The sequence below is a fragment of the Urocitellus parryii genome, chromosome 8 (assembly GCF_045843805.1).
Source record: "Urocitellus parryii isolate mUroPar1 chromosome 8, mUroPar1.hap1, whole genome shotgun sequence".
NCBI classification, from domain to species: Eukaryota; Metazoa; Chordata; class Mammalia; order Rodentia; family Sciuridae; genus Urocitellus; species Urocitellus parryii.
The window spans coordinates 29081986-29105641 of NC_135538.1; the positions used below are offsets into that span (position 1 = coordinate 29081986).

General features: G+C 34.1%; 1 protein-coding gene across 1 annotated transcript in view; it reads left to right on the plus strand.

The window, feature by feature from the left end:
* Ahi1 (Abelson helper integration site 1) overlaps nt 1–23240 on the plus strand; it is a 141677-nt gene extending 118437 nt beyond the window's left edge. The window contains exons 22-23 of the mRNA XM_077801475.1: nt 21500–21662; nt 23191–23240. Coding sequence (XP_077657601.1) covers nt 21500–21662; nt 23191–23240 — 213 coding nt within the window. The remainder of the gene's footprint in view (nt 1–21499; nt 21663–23190) is intronic.
* The last annotated feature ends 416 nt before the right edge of the window (nt 23241–23656 follow it).

Below are 23656 nucleotides of genomic sequence, written 5' to 3' on the forward strand. Positions count from 1 at the left end.
AAAAAATACAGCTTGCACTTTCACAGACGCCTCCATATCTACCACAATAGTTCAAATAAAATCCAGACTGTCTGAATTTTACCATGATTTTATCAAGATTATACCAAATGTGGAATACTTGCTGTTTGTCTAAGTCTTCCCTTATTATTAGGATTTAAAATGTCCTTGCTTCATTTGTAATTTAAATATTGATTTATTATTATTTTTTGCTATAAGACCAATTTTGCAAGCCTTTAGCACATTCATTCTGCAGTTATATCCCTTCTAACGGCTTACTGGTAATTTTTTTCCTATAATCTATTAGTTGTAAATATGTATAGACTTAATTTGTCACCTTGAAACTATTTCTAAATGATCATGATGTTGCTTGCCCTTAACACTAAATTTATTCATAAAGGTACCGATCTGAATCATGTAAGTTAAATTTCATTCTGAATCTCTTTTAGATTACAAGAGATCTGTGCTGAATCACAGCCTCTGGGACAGGAGTCCCCTGTGATTCTCCTTTGCAAAGCAGTAGACCTTCTTTTTCCTTTTTCTCCAGAAAAAAATAAAAAAGATATTTGTGCTTTTTTGCATCATTTTGAGTTGTTGTTAGATTGTTATCATTATTTTGTCCTTTCTTCAGGTTCTCAACATTGCTGTGTACTGCAGTTTTACACTTGTTTAACATACTTTATATATAATTTATGTAAATGTGGCTGTTTCATATTTTAATATAATATTTGGGACAGCTTGTTTATGGATAAATACATGAATTCAAGTGAAATGTCTTCAAAGGGTACACTTTATTTTCTAGCATTTTCCAGGAATTCATAATATATAAACTGGGGTGAATGTACCCCTATAAAACTCATAAAATAGAACCATGTCCAATCTCTTCCTGTAGGTAATTGCAGGGTGGGGAGGGAACTCATAAACTCTAAGCTTTTATAACTTAAGTCATAAAAGAACCTGTTTCACTTATCAATAAAGTAACAATTCAAAGCAGTTCCATTGAAATTCAAATATAAATGCAAAATATATTCTTTTTTAAGGTGACTTATAGTTATTGGTACTATAACATTTTTCTTAAGTGTCTGCACATTAATTTTTCCCCAGACACTGTAAATTATGAAGTTTATGATGATTTTTCCCCATTAGCATACTCTGCTGACATTTATGTTTTTCTTAGACTCCCCACCTCCCTTTATCTTTTGGCTTTGCTGAATTTTAAATTTTTTTATCTGACAAACTTAAAATTCTGAAAATTTCATGTTACTGGAGGACTACATATAACAGTGGCATGAACTCAACTTATTTTCTAAATTATCAACAGACAGATGTACAGTATACACATGATACAACTATACCAGGCAAAATATATATATATATATATTTTTTTTCTGTGCCTTTATAAATGTCTTTTAGTATCCCTTGGTCTTATTAGAAAAGTGACCTGTAAACAGTTAAATCCTAATACATGTGCAATAATGAAAGGGACATCATGTCACTAAGGCAGTCTGCACACAAGTATAGCAACATGGAATAGGGTAAATGCTTTGGGGATTCCTAGAACTGGGGTGGTTTGAAAAGGCTATTTAGAACAGGCAAGTCCTAACTGGATCTTAAAAGAAGGATGGGATTTAAAAAAAAATAACAGTGTGACCAAAGTTCATAGAGGAAGAAAAGTACACACAGTTTATAGATGAGTAGATAGTTTGACTGAAGCAGAGTAGATAAAATAGGAGAAAATAAGAAAAGATGATTAGGACATGATTTATAAGGATTATTGGGTATTAGATTAACAATAAAGAACATCAATATAAACACTAGTAAAGCATTTGAACATGATAATAATATGATCAAGGGGGATTTTTTTTTAACCTCAGAGCATTTGAATCTATCTCATTTTTTATTGGTACATATTATTTAAGCAGAATGGTGTGCGTCATTATGTGGTATATTCTTACATCCATAAAAACATGACTGGATTCTAATTCGACTCCTCAATACCTCCTCACCCTTTCTTCCACCCTCCCCCAGACCTCAGCATCCCCCATAATGGTCTCCCTTCTACTTTTATGGCATCTCTTTGTTTTCCTGGTTTTTCCATCTAGCTTCCACATATGAGAAAAAACATGATACTTGTTTGTCTCCACACATGACTTATTTCACTCAAAATTATGGTCTCTAGTTGCATCCATTTTCCTGCAAATGACATTCTTTTATTCTATATGGCTGAATAAAACTTGGTTGTATATATACCACATTTTCTTTATCCATTCATCTGTTAATGAACACCTAGGCTGATTTTCATAACTGATGGGTATGCATGTATCCCTAAAGTATGCTGACCTTAATTCTTTTGAATAAATAACAAGGAGTACTATGGCTGGATCATATGGTAGTTATATTTTTAGCTTTTTGAGGAACCTCCGTGCTGATTTCCAGAGTGGTTTACTATTTTATATTCCCAACAGTGTATATGAGTTTCTTTTTACCTGCATTCTTCCCTGCACTTATCATAATTTTATTCTTGATGATTGCTATTCTAATTGGAATGAGATAGAATCTCAGTATAGTTTTGATTTGCATTTTTTTGATGGCTAAAGATGTTGAACATTTTTTCACATAATTGTTAGACATTTGTATGTCTTTTGGGAAGTATGTGTTCTGCATTTTTGCCCATTTATTAATTGGGTTACTTGGGGATTTTTAGTGTTGACTTTTGTTTTAACTTTTAGTTCTCTCTATATTCTGGATATTAACCCTCTATCAGAAGAGTAGCTAGAAAACACTTTCTCTCATTCTATAGGTTGTCTCTTCACTGTTGTTTACTTTACTGTGAAGCTTTTTAATTTGTTGTCATCCCATTTATTGATTTTTGCTCTTATTTCCTAAGCCATAACGATCCTCTTCAGGAGGTCTTTATCTGTGCCGATATATCCAAGTGCAAAATTTCTGGTCTTATACCTAAGTCTTTGATCCATTTTGAGTAGACTTTTGTACAGAGTGAGAGGATCTGTTTCATTCTGTAAATGCATATCCAATTTTCTCAACATCATTTGTTAAAGAGACTATCTTTTTTCCAACATATGTTTTGGGCACTTTTGTCAGGAATTCAGAGGACTGTACCTATGTGAGTTTGTCTCTGTGCCTTCTATTCTGTTTCATTGCTCTACATGTCTGATTTTTAAATCAATACCTTGTTGTTTTTGTTACCATAGCTCTGTAGTATAATTTGAAATCAGGTATTGTGATGCCTCCAGTGTTAGTCTTTTCACTTAGGGTCTTATTCTGGATCTTTTTTTCTTCCAAGTAAATTTTAGGATTGATTTTTCTAGTTCTGTGAAGAATATCATTGGTGTTTCGATGGGGATTGAACTGAGTCAGTAGATCACATCTTGTAATATTAATTCTGCCTATCCAAGACCATGTGCGGTCTTTCTATTTTCTAGTGTCTTCTTCAGTTTCTTTTTTCAGTATGGTATAGTTTTATTGGAGAGATTTTACACCTCATTTGTTTGGTTTATGTCTTGGTTTGGAGGGTTTTATTGTTTGTTTGTTTGACACTATTGTGGATAGAATTGTTTTCCTAATTTTTTTCTCAGTGAATTCTTAGAAAAAAGCTATTGATTTTTATGTGTTTATCTTGTATTCTACCACTTTGCTGAATTTGTTTATCATCTTTAAAAGTCCTCTGCTGGTACCTCTAGGGTCTTCTAAGTACAGGATAAGGCAAACGGGAACAATTTAACTTCCTTTCCTATTTGTATCTCTTTTGCTTCTTTCTCTTGCCTAATTTCTCTGTCTAAAATTTCAAGTACTATGTTGAATAGAAGTGGTAAGAGTAGACATCCTTAGCCAATTAAATTTAGGAGCACATTAAAAGGATCATACATCACGATCAAGTTGGTTTTATCGCAGAAATGTGAGGATGGTTCAGCCTATAAAAATCTGTAAATGTAATACTCCACCTAAATAGAACCAAGAACAATAACCATATGATCAGCCTAATAGATGCATTAAAAGCTTTCAACAAAATTCAACACCCCTTCATTATAAAAAAAAAAATCCCTGAAGAAAGTAAGGATAGAAGAATTCATCTCAACATAATAAAGGCTATATATGACAAGGCCAACATTATACTGAATGAGGAAAAACTGAAAGTATTTCCCCTAAAGTCAGGAACAAAGAGAATAATGTTTTAAAAGATTAATATAAAGCATCTCATGAAATGAAAGCAGGTGAGTGAAGAAAAAAGAAGGTGAATGAGCTGTGAGCTACTAAAATCCATGTTTAAGGTGATAATAGTCTGAATAAGAAACCATGAAAGTGGAAATGAAAAAGATTTGAAGTTTAGAACTGATTAAAGTGTATTTCTTTTTAAAGTCTATATTTAAAAGGTTAGATGAAGAGCCCTCATAAGAAGACACTGGGGAGAAAAGAGAAACAAGAGATTAGGAATAGTGTAATATCTTGAAAACTTACGAGATTTTATTGGAGATTTTTAGTGTGGAAAACTCTAAAAACCTCCAGAAGTGGAAAGAGTTTTTGTCTGGAAGACTGGAAACCAGGACCCTAGACAAGGAAGCTGGTTTCACACTAAGAGGTGTGATGAATCAGAAGTAGTTGAGGAAGCCTGTTATGAGAAGTAGATGGAAAATAGAATAGTAGTTAATTTTGCTTTGTGTATATGTTTCTAATTTATTTCAGAAAAGAAAAAAAAGCATTATGCCAAATGAGCTGCAATGAGACTAATCTATATAGAATATGCAGTAAATATTTTCTTTTTTCATATTTTTTAAAACTGAAAAATCAAAATCTGTTAGTTATGTAAAAAATTTTTGTTCAAACTAAACATTTTCCATATGAAAGGAAATATCCAGAAATATGAATGGGGCGGGAGAAAGATGTAAACTGCACATTTTAGCATTTGACAGAAGAGTAGAGATCAGTTGTGGCAAGTTCCCTTGGTAATAAGGGACTTAAATTTTCTAATTGGTAAAGTGAGAAAGGTTGAAGATTAAAGTCTAAAGTTCTATAAATCTTTTCCTGCTGCACTTGTTGCTCCAGGGCAATGTATTAAAGCAGAAAAAAGTCTGCTAATCATCCTTTAAATGGTCACTGTTCATTTCACTCATTCTTCCTGTTCTCAGGACTCGAATCCATAAGGTATACATAAGGCAGTTGGGTTTACCAAGTCAAGTAACGAATACCCAACGCTGTTGTTGCTATTGGTATTGGAAATGTCATGCTGCTTAATAAGTGATGATAGGTTAGTTGTCTTCAGTGGATCAAAAACTAAGGGTCAGCCTGACCACATGGTGCACTCCTGGAATCCCAACTACTTGAGAGGCAGAAGCAGAAGAATCACTACCTGCTGGGCATCATACTGAGACCTTGTCTCAAAAATAAGAGTCCCTTCATTGCAGACTGCAGGACCTGGTCTTTCCAAATGTGTAATGAAATGATGCCCAACTTCCAGATATGGTGTCCAGATAGCTCTGCAGCTCAGCCAGTGCAGGAGTAGTGCAGTATGAAAGAGGGATGGTGCTACTCAGGCTGTGGAGTGTGCTATCAAACAAACACCCAGGAATCTTTTTGTTCATTTCAAATTTCACTAGTTTTCCTAATACAAGGAAAGGGATGCTTAGTTATATACTCTTGGTAGAAGTTGAAGAATAGGATAATTAAAACCATAAATCAAGGACAATTCAAAAGAGCGTAAATATTTTTAAAACAATACTTGTAAGCATAGAAAACCAAAAGAAATTAAAATCATTCCATTTTAAATTCTTGATAAATTAAATCTTTTAGAAGACTTAAGTGCTGAGTACAGTGTCTAACACACAGCAATTAAGTAGCCACTAACCTGATTACTATTACTATTAATAGTAACCAGATTACTATTACTCTCAATGCAAAGCTATGTTTTTATCCTTGGTGGATTTCATCAAATTGTTTTTGACCTACTGTCAAAGCTTTCAAAATTCTTTTGATTTTTTTTTCTATGGCAATAACTCTCCCAAACCATAAAACAAATTTTATAATATTCCTTATAAATTGTCTTTATTCAGAACATTAGAAAAACAACAAGCAGTGTACACAATCAAAATAGCAATTATTTCTTTTTTTAAAACATTTATATTGTTGATGGACCTTTATTTTTAATATTTATTTTTCAGTTTTTGGTGGACACAACATCTTTATTTTATTTGTGTGTGGTGCTGAGGATCGAACCCAGCGCCCTGCGCATGCCAGGCTAGTGCGCTACCACTTGAGCCACATCCCCAGCCCCGGACCTTTATTTTTTATTTATTAATTTATTTATATGTGGTGCTGAGAATCGAACCCAGTGCCTCACACATGCTAGGCAAGCACTCCACCACTGAGCCACAATCCCAGCCCCGCAATTATTTCTTTACCTTCAATTGATTTAAGTTCTTACATGTTGTGTTTGAGAGGTATTATTACTTAATAGTAATTTCAGTTTTATATAGTATTTAAACAAAGCTTTTACTGCACATCTTTTAAAATAGGATTTGGTGATTACTTTTTTTTTTCTTTCCCAAAAAGCAAAATAAAATTTGGTTACCTGAAAGAAGCATTGAAATGTCTATAGCGGAAACCAAAACTTAAATTGATCATGTCATAAAAGAAATCATTAGAAAAAATTGACATTCCTCATTATAGAAATATAATTTTCCATTTGGGTAGAAATTTAAACAAAAGTTTTCAAACTAGCTGTTTTTCCTTCTTAAATGAACATCTACCACCTGCTACTACTAATATTCCATAGATTCTTATTTTGTCATACACAAGTCTATAAAGTACCATCTTCCTGTAATGCTCTTTATTCTGCCATCATCTCAGTGTCTCCAGCAGTGAAATCAGTTTTTGACAGATGGCCCCATAGCAGTCACTAACACAGACACCTCTTGGTATAATCAAATAATTGGCTCACAGAGTAGCTAGATGCTTAAAGATTAAGTGAGGTAAATCCCTAGAGGAAATAAGACATTCTGTTTTTATTGGAACTTTATAAAGTTTTCTTGTCACCATATCTGTGGCTGGTTATATCTTATGGCACCATGGACACTTTTCTCTGGGAGCACTTTTATATTTAGATGATATTTTATCAGACCCAGAAATAAATGTCTTCAGAAATAGAGTTGGAGTCAGTAGATCGTTATTTTATTTGAAAACAGGGTAACATTTATGATTATAGGTGTTCCATAGAAATATTTTACTATAAAATACTATTCTTCTGTGATAATTTGAAGAGCTTCAAGAGTTGAACAATAATAATTAGCCCTAACATTTATTGAGTACTTCTTGTGTATGAGACACTGTGGATAGTGTTTTATGTGGACAATTTCACTTGAACATCATAATTCTATAAGATATAGGTATTCTTATCACCACTTGTCAATGGAAAAATCAAGATGAAGGGTTTATATGGATCATCTGCAAACAGTTAGATTTTGTTAATGCATTATGATAGACTAACCAAACACCTTAATTCTAAAAACAAAATCAACGTATGTAAATAAATTCTTTTTTTTTATTGGTTGTTCAAAACCTTACAAAGCTCTTGACATATCATATTTCAAACATTAGTTTCAAGTGAGTTATGAACTCCCATTTTTACCCCAAATACAGATTGCAGAATCACATCGGTTAAAAATAAATTCTTAATGTCACTCAGTAGCACAAGACAAATTTTGTGGAAATTAGGAGCGGTTCAGATAATAAAAACAGCAGTTAAAACTTGTAAAACCATTTATGTTTTTAAAAACTCTATATACTATATGTTATTCCATCTGATCTGTGTAACATTACTGTTAGTGAAATTAGGCAGAGGGTGTAGTGACAGAGGCTGTAGATAGCTGAGCTCCCCTGAAGGAAGAGCAGAACAAAACAACAAAAAGGTCAAGAAGACTTGGACTTAAGACAGCCCAGAACAGATTCCTCCCTCTTAATAAATCTACCAGGAAAATATCTAAGAGAGTGAGTTTCTAAAATATTGCTTGGAAAACATCCTGTCTACCCACTAAGAAGTTTCAGACAGATAATGGTTTGAGGTTAGTGAACAGAATTTTAGCTGATTTCCTGGGAAGAGTAGTGCTTCAGTTTTAATAGCTGTGGGTGTATTAAAGTAGCAAGAGAGTAATTTGGATGTGAGAAGGGGATCTTGGGGCTTGGTGGGAAGAAAGAGGCCCAGAAGCTGTGGTTTTTCTAGTGCACTGGCAGAATCACCTGTGACCTTGAGAAAGGAAATTACAAACACCTGCTACACTTCAAACTATGCTACCCACATGCCACAGACAGCTGTTTGAAGAACAGGAGTGAAGGAATGAGAAGGTAGTTATGAGTGTCACCCAAGAATTAGGTGAGGGGGCTCCTTCTGCTCTTCCTTGAGACCTACTTGGAAATCTCACTGATTCTTACATTTCTTCTAATAATACTTAAGTGTGAATGATTCCCAAGATGATGTTCTAATCTTAATTTTTCTCTTCTTTCTCCATTATACTAGAAAACTCTTTATGATCAGTTCTTAGGCTGTTTAGTAACCTAGAGAACAAAAAAAAAAAAAAAATGAGTACAGCTTAGTAAACTTCTGTCCCCCCCCAGGGCCTTTACTGGGTCTTTCCACTTTAATTTGTTGTCTGGTACCACCAGCTGCTTGGTTCTTACCAACAATACCTTGGTAATACATTAGGCTAATCTGGTTCTTTCATGCCCCACATATGTTGCTTTCTCCGTCCGTTGTATTTCCCCAGTCTTCTCTTTTATTCCATTATCATAGCCAGAATCAGGATTACCCTCTTGGACATGGAAAGCTATAGTCTCTTTGTATTTTTGCTTGTACTTTTGCTTTTTTTCATCATAAGCATCTTTGCCTCCAATTAACAATCTTTCTATGATTTTTATAACAGCTTTATATATAGTTTATATAGCATAGAATTCTCCTTTTAAAATATACACTTCAGTGATTTTTACTGTTTAGAGAAATACACAACCATCACCACTCTTTTTAAAACACATCCATTGCCCCCCCCTGCAAAAAAAAATTCCCAAATATATTAGTAGTTACTTCCCTTCATTTCTTTCTCCCCTCTCTCCCTGAGAGCTATAACTACTCTCTCTCTCTCTGTATGGATTTACGTATTCTGGATGTTTTATTATAAATGTAATCATACACTGTGGCCTCCTGTGTCTAGCTTCCTTCACTTGACATGCTTTCAGGGCTCATCCTTGTTGTAGCATATATAGAATTTCCTTTCTATGGCCAAATAAAATCCTATTATTTCAATGTATACCACATTTTGTTTATCCATTATTCCATTTTGGGTTACTCCCATTTTAAATCTTGTGAATATTAACTGCTATATGAACATTCATGTACAGTTTTTTTCGTGTATGTAAGGTTTCAGTTTTCTGGAAATTTAGGAGTAGAACTGCTGCATCATAACATTTTGAGGAACTGCCAAAATATTTTCTAAAGTACCAAAACTGCTTTAAATGACCTCAAGTGAATGAGAGTTCCAGTTTTTGCACATCCCATTTGTTATTATCTTTTATTTTTAATCTCCTAAATTTGATTTGCATTTGCCTAATGACCAATGGTGTGAACATCTTTTGAAGTTCTGTGAGTATGTCCGCTTTGGAGAAATGTCTAATTCAAATCCTTTACCTCTCTTCTAAATGAGCAAATTATATTATATTTTATTGAATTATATAAATTAGATAGATTTTTAAATTAACATTGTATGTGTAAGAGATATATTCAGAGTTTATTTTATCAAACCTAAATATAAATTTTTTGGAGTTGAAGTTATAAGACATATTTAATTTAGTTTATGGTCATATTTATTTCTGAGTAATACAGAAAGCCCTATTATTTTATAACACTCAAAAGAATTTTAGAAGTTGAATAATAATTATACCTTACTCTTTTTAAATATTTTTTAGTTGTAAATGCACACAATATTTTTTATTTGTTTATTTTTATGTGGTGCTGAGGATCGATCCCAGTGCTTCATGCGTGCTCAGGCAAGTGCTCTACCACTGAGCCAAACCCCAGACCCTATTCCTAACTCTTAATTGAGTACTTACTATGTGCCAGACACATCAGATATAAATTTATTTATGAATTATATGAAATAAATTGTGTACTTATGAAAGCTGTATATAGGACACATTTAGATTTTTGTATCTAATTAAGTTTATCTTTTTATTACTGACTTGTAAGAGTTCTTTGTCAACTCTAGATACAGGTTCATATTAAATACACAGATTTAATGGATACAAGTTCTTATTAAATACACAATTTGCAAATATTATCTCCCATTCTGTAGGCTTTCTTTTCTTTTTCTTGATTATATCCTTTGAAGCACAAAATTTTGATAAATTCCAATCTATCTACTTTATCCTTTTGTCACTTGTGCTTTTGAATTCATATCTAAGAACACATTGCCTGATCCAGAGTTACAAAAATTATATTCCATATTGCCTTATGAAAGTTTTATAAATACATTAAGTCTTATAAGCCATTTTTAGTTAATTTTTATATATGGTGTGAATTATGGATCCAACTTTATTGTTTTGCACTCGGCACTCCAGTTGTTGTAGCCCTATTTAGTCAAAAAAGTGGGGATTTTTTTCCTCATTTTACAATCTTAGCACCTTTCATGAAAATTAGTTGACCACAAATGTAAGGGCTTATGACTAGATTTTCAGTGTGTTCACATTGATTCATATGCCTATCCTTATGTCACCATTACACTGTTTTATTTTTTGTACCTTTGTAGAAATTTTAGAATCAGAGTATTTCCTACAACTTTATTCTTTTTAGAAATTGTTTTGGCTATTGTAGATTCCTTGAATTTTCTGATCATCTCAATTTTTGCAAAGGTTTTTGTAGGAATTACAATGAATTATACATAACATTGTAAAGATGTTATCTATAAGTTCATCATGATTCCTATATATTCTCTTCCCATATATTGGTAAAAATATTTCCATTTATTTAAATCTTAAAATCTTTTTTCAAGAGTGTTTGTGGGTTTTAGCATATCAGTCTTAGACCTCTGTTGTTATATTTATTGTGATGCATTGTAAAGGCAATTGGTTTTATAGTCAGATTATTCACTGCTTTATTATGTATCCTACATTTAAGAATATATGTTTTGTTGTTATTCATTTATTCCTCCATTATTCATGTTTTTGTTAAAATTGGTGGGGGTTTTACTATACTATTTTAATTCTCTTTTCCTTTTAATATTTCCTTGGGTTAGTTTCTTTTTATTTTTATTTATTTATTCTAATTAGGTATATATGACACCAGAATGCCTTTTGATTCATTGTACACAATTGCAGCACAACTTTTCATTTCTCTGGTTGTACACAAGGTAGCATTTCACCATATGTGCAGTCATGTGTGTACCTAGGGCAATGGGGCAATGATGTCCATCTCATTTCACCATCTTTTCTACCCCCGTCCCCCCTTTCTTCCCCTTCCTCTCCTTTGCCCAATCAAAGTTCCTCCATTCCCCCCCCCCATTATGGATCACCATCCACATTCAACCTTTGGTTTTGGGGATTGGCTTACCTTGCTTAGCATGGTATTCTCCAACTCCATTTATTCACCTGCAAATGCCATAAGTGGGGCTGGGGATGTGGCTCAAGAGGTAGCGCGCTCGCCTGGCATGCGTGCGGCCCGGGTTCGATCCTCAGCACCACATACAAACAACCATGTTGTGTCCGCCAAAAACTGAAAAATAAATATTAAATAATTCTCTCTCTCCCCTCTCTCTCTCTCTCTCTCTCTCTCTCTCTCTCTCTCTCTCTCTCTCTAAAAAAATGCCATAAGTGTATTCTCTTTAATACTGAGTAATATTCCTTTGTGTATATATACACCACAGTTTCTTTATTCAACACTATGTCCAGATGAATCTGAATTTTTTATGAATTTTTTATTCATCTATTGAAGGGAATCTAGGTTTGCTTCCACAGTTTAACTACTGTGAATTGAGCTGCTATAAACATTGAAGTGGCTGTGTCACTATAGTATGTTGATTTTAAGTCCTTTGGGTATAGACCGAGGAAAGGGATAGCTGTGTCAAATGGTGGTTCCACTCTAAGTTTTCTACAGAATCTCCATGCTGCTTTCCAGATTGGTTGCACCAATTTGCAGTCCCACCAGCAATGTATGAGTGTGCCTTCTCCCCCACATCCTCACCAACACTTGTTGTTGTCTGTATTGATAACTGCCATTCTGACTGGTGTGAGATGAAATCTTAGAGTAGTTTTGATTTGCATTTCTCTAATTACTAGAGATGTTGAACATTTTTTATATATTTGTTGATCAAATGTGTATCTTCTTCTGAGAAGTATCTTCAGCTCCTTAGCCCATTTATTTATTGGGTTGTTTGGGGGATTTTTGTGTTAAGTTTTTTGAGTTCTTTATATCTCCTGGAGATATAAAACATGCTTGTGGCAAAAATTTGCTCCCAAACTCTTCACCTCATTGATTGTTTCTTTTGCTGAGAAGAAGATTTTAGTTTGAATCCATCCCATTTATTGATTCTTGATTTTATTTCTTGCACTTTAGGAGTCTTGTTAAGGAAGTTGTGGCCCAATCTAACATGATGAAGATTTGAGCCTAATTTTTCCTCTTTTAGGCACAAGGTCTCTGGTCTAATTCCTAGGTCCTTGATCCACTTTGAGTTTTGTACATGATAAGAGATAGGAGTTTAGTTGCATTGTGCTGCACATGGATTTCCAGTTTTCCCAGCACCATTTATTGAAGAAGTTATCTGTCTCCACTGTATGTTTTTGGCACCTTTATCTAGTATGAAATAACTATATTCTGTACCATTGGTCTACATGTCTATTTTGGTGCCAATATCATGCCTTTTTTTTTTTTTTTACTGTAGCTTTGTAGTATAGTTTAATGTCTTGTATTGTGATACCTCCTACTTTACTCTTCTTGCCTTAGATTGCTTTGGCTGTTCTGGGTCTCTTATTTTTCCAAATGAATTTCATGATTGCTTTTTCTATTTCTATAAGGAATGACATTGGAATTTTAATTGGAATCACATTGAATCTGTATAGCACTTTGGGTAGTATGGCCATTTTGATGAGATAAATTTTGCCTATCCAAGAGCATAGAAGATCTTTCCATCTTCTAAGTTTCTTTCTTTAATGCTCTGTAGTTTTCATTTTGAGGTCTTTCACCTCTTTTGTTAAATTGATTCCCAAGGTTTTTTGGTTTGTTTGGTTTTTTTTGTTTGTTTGTTTGTTTGTTTGTTTTTGAAGCTATTTTGAATTGGGTAGTTTTCCTAATTTCTCTTTCAGAACATTCATCACTGATATATTGGGTTGTTTTCTTAATAGTTACACTTTAGTATTATACTTACATTGTTAAAATAATCAGTTTGGATTAATAACAACTTAATAGTATATATAATCTTCTCTCTAATATAGTTTTTTCCCCTCTGCATCCTTTGTGCTATTATCCTCTTACAAATAACATTTTTATATGTTGTAAAAGCCCATCAGCATATTTTTATAACTATTTCTTTTTTAATATTTTTTATTAGTTACTGATGGACCTTTATTTATTTATTTGTTTATATGTGGTGCTGAGAATCGAACCCAGTGCCTCACACATGCTAGGCAAGTGCTCTACACTGAGCTACAACCCCAGCCCTATAATTATTTCTTTAAAAAGTTGTTTTCTAAGTCAGATGAAGAAAAAAGTATTACAAACAAAAGTATGTGTGCTTTATATTTATTAGGTAATTATCTTTATTGGTGTTCTTGATTTCTTCATGTAGATTTGAGTTATCATCAAGTGCTCTTTTATTTCAGCCTGAAAGACTTGCACCAGTTTTTCTTGAAGGACAAATTTTATGGCAATAAACTCTCTGATTATTTATCTTAAAATACATTAATTTTTTTCTTCCTTTTCAAAGGATAGTTCGTTGCATGTTGAATTCTTAGTTGAGTCTTTTTGTATCATTCTACTAACTTCTGGCCTCCACATTTTCTGATATTTACTTATCTCTGCTAAGTGATAAATTGTTTTTTTCTCACTGTTTTTAAGATTATCACTTTAGTTTTCATTTTCAACAGTTTGATGTCTTGATGTGAATCTTTTTTAGTCTTTCCTTTCCTCCTCATTCTCTGTCTTCTGTTTTTATGATATGCACAAATCAGTACATTTGATGGTGTCTATAAGTCTCTCAGACTTTCTTCATTTTAGTTCACTAATTTTCTTTCTGTTCCTCAGACTAGGTAGTTTCAATTTATTTTTCTTGAAGTTCACTGATTCTTTCTTCTGCAAGTTCAGATCTACTGTTGTATCCCTCTAGTAAATACTGTTCTTTTTAACCTCAGAATATTATTCAGTTCAGAATTTGAAGGGATTTTTAAAATGCTCTTTCTGTTGATATTTTCTATTTGGTGAGAGATTATTTTCACACTCTCTTAATTGTTTAGACAGATTTTCTCTTAAATCTTTGAACATCTTCATATTGCTAATTCAAAATCTTTTGTCTAGTAAGTCCAACATCTGGATTTTCTCATAAATAATTTCTACTAACATTTTTGGCTCCCTGCTTGGTTATATTTTTCTGTTTCTTAGTGGCTTTCATAATTTGTTGTTGTTGTTGATAACTAGACATTTGAGACAATATAATGTGGCAAACGTGAAAATCAAGTTCTCTTGAGTCCCAACTCATGTCACCAGCAAGGTAGATGCAGTGTTAAACAGTTGTCATTGACTATTTTTGACAAATGCCCCAGGACTACAATCTTTCATATAGCATACTCTGAGTCATGTCTAATAAAATGACACCTGAGAATGGAGGTTTTCTGGGAGCTGCTCCACAGTCTTAGAGTAATGTTTCTCTGTAGATGGAACTTTGGAGGCACTCAACCTATCTGTCCTCTCCACTAACTGCTAGGCAACTATATTTCATAGCTATTATATTTTTGAGACTGTTGGCTTTCAAGCATACCATGGAGCTGGCAAGGAAGCACTGGGAATGTGTCAACTTAAAATACAAAGTTTGCTCTTTTTACCAAAATGCAGCTGCTTTTTCTTTCATACATAACATTTGGTTTGTTACAAGCCTTTGGTTAGTTTCCAGATTTCTGATAAAGTTGATTAGGAAGAATTTTGACAGTGTTCTTGACTTTATGCAGGAGCCAATTTTTATGATTCCACCATTCTAGAAGTGATTCCCTTCTGCTCATATATTCTGAAGCTCATGGTTTTACATTTGCTTCTTAAGATTCTGTTTGCTACTTTCTATGTAAAGTAATTTTTGGCAATTTTTAGAGTCCCCTACTCAATAGTCTATACTCCCTGTGTATCAAAATTAGGATTATACACTGAAGTGGGAATGTCTTATCCTTTCTAATATTATATCTTCATCATCTTCTTCATTAAACCAAACACATAAGCATATATGTGAACTTTTCCAACAATTTTTGGATTGACATTGAAATTAGAAATATATAGTACTCAGTGTTTTAGTGACAAGCGCAGTTAATTATTGATGTCTGGCTATTAACCTTTTTCATGTAAAGATACTATTCAAAATTTATGTTTTTCAACTTTCTATTATTGTAATAAATTTCCCAAGATACCAACTTAAAAAGGGGAAACATTTGTTTGGCTCACAGGCTTGGATGGTTTTAGTCCATGATTGGTTGGCGCTATTGCTTTTGGGCCTGTTGTAAGACCATATGCCATGAAAGAAGTACATGGTAGAGGGAGCTGCTCATCTCCTGACCAGGAAGCAAAAAAGAAAGAAGAGATTGATGTTCTACAAACTCTTTAAGGGCATGCCCACAGCAATATAAGATGGCCCACTGAGTCCCATCTTTTAAAAGTTCTAGCACCTCCTAGTAGCATCTTGGCTGGGTACCAAGTCTAACACACATGAGTTTTAGGGGATACACATATCCTAATGATTGCATTCTACCCCTGATCCCCAAAGGCTCATGTCTGTCTCATAATGCAAAATGCATTCAGTCTATATCCAAGAATCTCCAGTCTTAGCTGTGCCAACATTGCTGGTCCAGTGTCTGCTCTGAGACTCGAGAAACCCAGCCATGAGTCCCTGTAAAAATCAAAACAAGTTATATACTTCCAAGATACAACAATGCAGGTAAACATTTCCAATCTGAAAGTAGTAAATAGGCATAGAATGTAGTAATCAGATCAAAGCAAGGTCAATAAAAATATATATTTTATAATCTTTTTTGACATATGATCTAAATAAACACTTCTGAAAAGAAGAAATACAAATGGTCAATAAATATGTGGGGGGGGAAGCGCTCAATATCATTAACAATCATGGAAATGTAATCAAAACTGTAACAAGATACCATCTTATCCCAGTTTGAATAATTAGTATGAAAAAATTCATAATAACAGATGCTAGTAAGAATGTGGACAAAAAGGAATCATTGTACACAGTTCGTAAGAATGTAAATTAGTTAAACTATGGAAAATGGTATGGAGAGTTCTCAGAGAAGCACAAAGAGAACTACCATTTAGTAGTTGCATTCCTAAGTGTATATTCAAATTAAAAGAAATCAGCATATAAAAGAGATACCAAACGTCCATATTTATTACAGCACTATGTACAATAGCTATGTAATCAACTTAGCTATCTATCAACAGATGAATGAATAAAGAAAATGTGGTATAGATAAGTACATAGGAGTAGAGATATATGTATGTGTATACACACACACACACACTGAAGTATTATCTAGCCATAAAAAGAGTGAAATTCTGTTGTTTGCAGTAAAATGAATGATACAGAAACTTCTTACAGTTTTAGAGACGAGGAATTTCGAGATCAAGGTGCCAAACATGACCCCACCCTACTCCCTGAGCAATATCAGGGAAACATCAAGACATCACATTAAACATAATAAACCAGTACAGAAGGTTAAGTATTCTTGAGAATATGTGGAAACTAAAAGAAAAAATGAGTAAAAAAAGTTAACCTTAAAGGAGAAGAGGGATGATTAGGGATTGCAAAGAAGAGCAAGGGTAAAGAAGGCTGCATGTACATGATTAATTCATGATATAGGCATATATGGAATATCACAGTAAACCCCACTAATCTACAAAAAAAATTAAATTTTTATTAGAATCTTTTCAATAAAACACTGAAGATTCACTATAACAAAGTATGTGAGTTGTGATATCCAATAAGAAAAGGTTTAATTGGTACCAGTTATATTTGAGCTACTGTAACAAAATACCATAGACCAAGTGACTTATAAACAACAGAAACTTCCTACAGTTTTAGAGGCTAGGAATTCCGAGATCAGGGTGCTAGCAGATTCTATGTCTAGTGAGGGTCAGTTTCCTAGTTACAGATGACACCTTTTCTCTGTATCTTCATAGGGTAGAAGGGCAAGGAAGCACTTAGCCATGATTGTGTCCTTGCAACTTGGTTTTGAGAAAGAGAATCCAAGCACATATAGTCCCCAATTAGAATAGTTTAACTTTAGGATGGTGTTGAAACAGTACCCATATGACTATTTTGTTTTTTGCTTTCAGTACAATATTTAATATATTACTTAAGATATTCAAGATTTTGTTATAAAATAGGTCTTATGTTAGATGATTTTTCCCAACTTTAGGTTAATGTAATTATGCTTTAGTCTATTTAAGGTAGAGTAGGATAAGCAATGATGTTTGATAGATTAGGTGTTAAATATATTTTCAATTTATGGGCTTATTAGAATATAATCCTAATATAAATCAAGGATCTCTGTATGTAAATAAAGTGGATTTTGTGAAATATCTCTCATTTCCCAGTTCTATTATTACTGACATGGACATATTAGCTCATGTCTTTAAACTTTTGCGCAGAATGATTTCAAAACTATCTTGTCAGCTCAAGAGGTAGATCATATTGCTGAGGATAAGTCTGTCCTACCGACATGCCAACCACTATGGGGAAGAAATGGTACATTACAGAACATACTTATCAGGAGAATGGCCAAGACATTTTCTGTAGTAAGGCTTGACAGAACAAGGACAAGATAAAGCTAGCGTTAATTCAAAAACAAACCGCTTGATGGGACTATGCTTCCCAACTTTTTAAAAAGAGTTTTACAGTATCAGAAACATAATAAAATCTAATTATAGATGGAAAGGTCATGATTTATACAGAATCTACTGCTAAATTAAGACAAATAATGAAGTTTGCTATGTAAAATATGACTATCAGAAGAGAACAAGTGGTTTTCACACAAGAAGATAAAAGCACAGTGCATAGAAACACACACTAGAACACAAGCAGATTTTCAAGCCATGTGTTTTTTGTCTTGTGTCTCCGGTATGTTAAGAGAATAGTCATAGCCAAATGGTCAAATCACAGTGCCAAAATGTGGATGACTGGCACATTAATGCTGGTTCCTTGTTGTGTAGCAATTCCATACTTAAATATCAATAAAGGTATGATGGAGACACGCTCCACAGATTTTTCTAGTATTCTAGAGAATGTGTCCTTACCTCCCATCACCCTCCCAAGATTGCTGGTTGTGGGGTTTGATGACAAAGGTATTGTTTCCACATCAGGATATTTGTAGTTGCAAGACAGGATGATGGTCAGGAATTCATCTATTACCATTAGTTTGTGGGACTGCACTAGTCTGCTTGGGGCTACCATACCCCCAAACACCATAGACTGGGTGACTGAAACAATAGACATTTTCTTTCTCACAGTCTTGGAGCTAGAAGTCCAAGATCAAGATGCTGACAGTATTGATTTCTCCTGAGGGCTGTCTTGGTTTGTAGACAGTCACCTTCTCATTATATCCTCACATGGCTCTTTTTCCCTGTCATATATGCTCCTGGTGTCTCTTTCTTTACTTATAAAAACACTAGTCCTATTGATAAGGGATTTACCCTTATGACCTCATTCAACCATAATTGCTTCCTTAAAGGTCATATGTCCAAATACATGTGACTTGACGTGCTATTTTTAGTTATTTAAGAAGAGGATACAGTAATCAGTGAATACTGTGATAGGAAAAATGTAGTGTGGGATCTTATACAAGGTCTTATGGACCCTTGTAATTCTGAAGGGATTCTTTGATGAACAGACCCCTCATGGAAAATCCAGTAAAATTTTCCAAACTTCAGTTTGAAGAGCTCCAGATTGCTAGTAGTCCACACAGTGACAAGCCTGATGTGAGGCTTCCTAAGTAATTCTAACGCATACACTGACTGCCTTTTCAGTAGTCACCTAGGACTCAAATAAATAAGCATACATTGATCTTGTCTTTGCATAAGTAAGACTCATTAAGGTTGTGGTATCTCGGTGTGGCAGAACTGGGATGAGGAACAATAGGAACAAACCATTATAGAGTTTCCTGAGATTGGGGTTTTGTGCATCATGAAAGGGGCACAATGGGCCTGCAGGTGATCCAGGACACTTGGTGTTCTTGGCATAGGGAACTCCTTATGTGCCACTATCCAGAAATGTATTTTAACCTCCTTTCCTCTTTGCTTCTTTCTCCCCATAGATGATTCTAGACAAAGATGGCCTATAAATGTGTTTGGTCTTCTGAAAAACAAAGAAAAAGAAAAATCTGGGTTATAAGTCCTGATCCTACCACTGACTAGTTTATTTGACTTACTAGTTTATTTGACCTTAATTTACCAGTTATTAAATTATTTATACATCAAATTCCTCATATGTCCAATGAAAATAAGAATATCTGCCCTCACAGCATTTTCATGTAGGCTCAGTAATGTAACACACAAGTACCTACTATGCTGTCCAGAACATGGTAGACATACAATTATATTTAGTTTTTCTCTTCCATGATAGTGCCAAGTAGGAGAGTAAAGAAGACAATATCTGGAGAAGGAAGAAAAAGGGGAAAATTAAAGTTTCTACTTTTATATAAGTGGTTTAGCATCAACATAAGAAATTTATAAACCTTAACATCCTGCACTGCATGTTGTAAATTAAGTACTATGCTAGGCAGTACAATAGGCGTTGCATTTGAACCATTTAGATTATTGTTACTGCCCTTTAACGTATAGTGACAAGTTAATTCCAAACATGATACATTAAAATTGCCTGTTGATATGTTAATAAATCTTACTGAATATGTTTAAAGGTACCAGAACTGTTTTGTAAACACTAATAGAATCCCCTGCTGAAAACCCTTCCATCTTTCCATTGGCCATATTATTGAGTCTGAATTCCTTCACCATGCATGATCTGACCCCTACTTCCTCCATTACCCTAACTTCCCCCACCCTGCTCTCTTGGCTCTCACCCACAATGCTTGGCTCCCCTTATACTGAACTATTTTGAGTTTCTTTTTACTGGACTCTTGTACATGTGGTATAATCTAACTGAGATACACTTTCCCTCTGTACCTGGCTAATTCCTGATTATCTTTTAGTTTTCCTGCAAAATCTTAATCAAATATCTCTTGTAGAAATATCTACAATATATCTATTTACCATGTGTACTTAATATAACACCAGGCACATTAGGATTTCAGTAGTTGTTAAGTAAATGAATCAGCACTCAATCTAATTGCAAAGGATTACAATTATTTTTTCCATTTCAGTAAAGTTGTGTAACCTGTACATTTTCAAACCCTTTTAAAGTAGAGGGGAAAAAAACAGTAGAGTAAGTGTATTCTTCCGAATACTTATTATTATGTCTTACTTTATACAATACTTCAGATCTAATACAGATTAAAATCTCCCTTCCTTTAACTGATATGAGGGATTTTTAAATGCTTATTCAGCCACTTCCATACCTTTTGACTTGAGTTTTTCAAGTGTTTTACTATAAAACACAAAGGAAAGAATTCTCACAAAAAGCCCTTTTCTCTTAAATTTTAACCTAGTGAAAGTGAAAGTAAGCTTAGAGGATATTTTCAAAGATAGTCAGAAGATTTAGATTGTTTACAAAAAACACCAAAAACTATGTGTTTCTAGAGAAACTTATCTCAAAAAGAGACATTAACGGTAAACTAGTGATTACAATGAAGTTGTACAATCAGGTTATTCCACTGAGCTTTTCCTTTTTGTGAAACTGTTAACCTTCTGGAGAATTTTCTTTCAGGTGCATCTGCTTACACAGAGAACAGGATCTAAAGGTGTAGTATAAAACACTTCTAAGAAAGTAAATGGCGTGTGAGCTTTTTTTTATTTGCTTCTCAAGTAATTTACTTTAAAAAATTAACATCTGCTATTTTGAAGCTAATCTTAGTGTGTTGAATGTTCTTAACCATTTCTCAGTCCCACAGTCTTTTATCTTGCTGCTCCTGCTGTCTTCCCACCACCCCTGGTTCCATTAGCAAACCCTGAGACAGCCTCAGACTTACCCAAGTACTGCTTTGGTTTCAGCTGCTCTACTGCAACAGGAAGTGAGTGTTGGGGGTTTCTCTGTGGCACAGTTGTGATAAAGCTGTGGTGGTCTTATCTCTCTCTTAGGTAGTGGCTCTTTATGACTATACAGCGAGCCGATCAGATGAACTAACCATCCATCGCGGAGACATTATCCGAGTGTTTTTCAAAGATAATGAAGACTGGTGGTATGGCAGCATAGGAAAGGGACAGGAAGGTTATTTTCCAGCTAATCATGTGGCTAGTGAAAGTAAGTTTTATGCTCCCTTCCTGGTTTACTAATATGGTCTAACTGATAGTCCAAGATCTTATCATTTTTTACCCTTTAATTTACTGTCTTTGTAATCTTTGCATGTTTACCAATTGGTTTTTCTTTTCATACTCATGATGTAAAAAAAACAAAAGAGGAGGCACTAGCATGCCCCAAAACTACTGTATTCTGCAACTGGAATGTTTGCTGATTGTACTTGTCATCCCAGGGGACTTGCCCCGTGACTTCAGCTTTCTCTCTTAGTTCCTTTTACCCTGCCACCAACTACATACATTTTCATCACCTCTTCTCTCTCCACAGTGACTCCTCAGCTGACGAGCATCCTAAGAACCCTTAGTTCCCCAACTCCCACTTTGCACACTTCAGTCCTAACTGGTCACCTGCTAAAACAAAAGTACAATAGATTGTTCCATCTCAAGTATATTAAGCCTTCGCTTGTGAAAGGAAAGAAATTAACTAGAAAAGAAATTCTAAATATGAATTCTGAACGCTGTAGATTCACAGCCAGGCCTTGAGAGGTGAAAATAGAACTAACAAATTCTGAAAATAAAGGAAATAATTTTTTTTAAAAGGAAAAAATTATAGTAATACTTCTTCAAAAGAATTCTTCCTATCAGTAGTTAACTTGCAGTGTGGAGAAAGCGCAATTGCCAGGGACCATGAAGATTGCCTTCTAATCCTAGCTCAGCAAGTTACAATGAGGTGCCTCAGTTTCCTCCTGTGAAAGAAAGACATTGAGCTATATCAATTCTAATTTTCTTCCAGAAACACTAAAATCATGTGATTTTGATTTAAAATGTAGTAAATTGAGAACACTCTGTTTAAATATTTTTTGTTAAGTCTTCTGTTACCACAAAGAAGTAATTGTTATAAATAATGGTTGGTTTTCAGGCTAGTCTGTGAAACCCCATCTAACTCAAACCATGACTGAACAAAGGTACTATTGATTCCTAACCTAAGTTCTGAATTTTGAGAGCAAAACAGATGGGAGGAAGAAGAATTTGTTTCCTCCTTAATTAGTGAGTGCTGGTCTAATTCTAGATAAAACTATCTTTGGCACCTTCATAGTACTGTGTCTGTGCCCTAATCCTTCCCCATGCCCCTCTCCCCATTTTGTCAAGTGGCCCCAAGTCTCACTGCAGATCCTCTCCCCAGCTTATCTGCTGCCTTCGGCAAACTCCTTCCCTTTAAAAAGCATATCTCCAAATTACCTCCTTCTCTCTCTTGCAACATAATTCTTAATTTTTTCTGTGCCACTGTTTTAATTATTTTTTCCTAAATAACAAATGACTGATACCTCTTAAATATACTTTTCCTAGAGGTATATTTTTATGTTTAAAATACATAATGGAGAAAACTTAAAATGATCTGAGAGGAAGGGAGAAATGTTAGGACAAGCTAATTCCTGAGTACATGTAAGATGGCATTTAAGTCATCTCCCAAAAGCTTAGTACTTCTAACTTTCAGAATGTAAAAATATCCATGCTTGCCTTTCTCTCCTTTCCAGTGATGGCTCTTGCACAGAATCAACAGCCAAGGTTAAAAAGGGATAGCTAAAAATCAAGAGCTGCCACACAATCATAACTACTCTGGAGGATTTGGTAATTTTAATTAGGTATTACAGTCCATTATTCCTGTAAGATTCAAGTGAAAACATCTACACCTTTTTTTTTTATCTGGCAGTATATGAAGATTGTGTGCCTTTGGGGATGGTGGTATTAGGTGTTTTAACTTCAGTTTATAGATATAACCTCTTAGGCTTGCAAGTCCTGACAGGTTATAGATATTTGATCCTCAGTGAGTTATAAAATTTGTTTTTCTTTCATAATAATTAAGTCAAATCTCTGAAACATATTACGATGATGGTTGGTGGTTGTACACAGAATTAATTTCTTATCTTGAGACCATTCTGCAACTGATAAAACTCCTTATTATGTCCCAGAATAATTGATGGGGGGGTTGGTTTTTGGGGT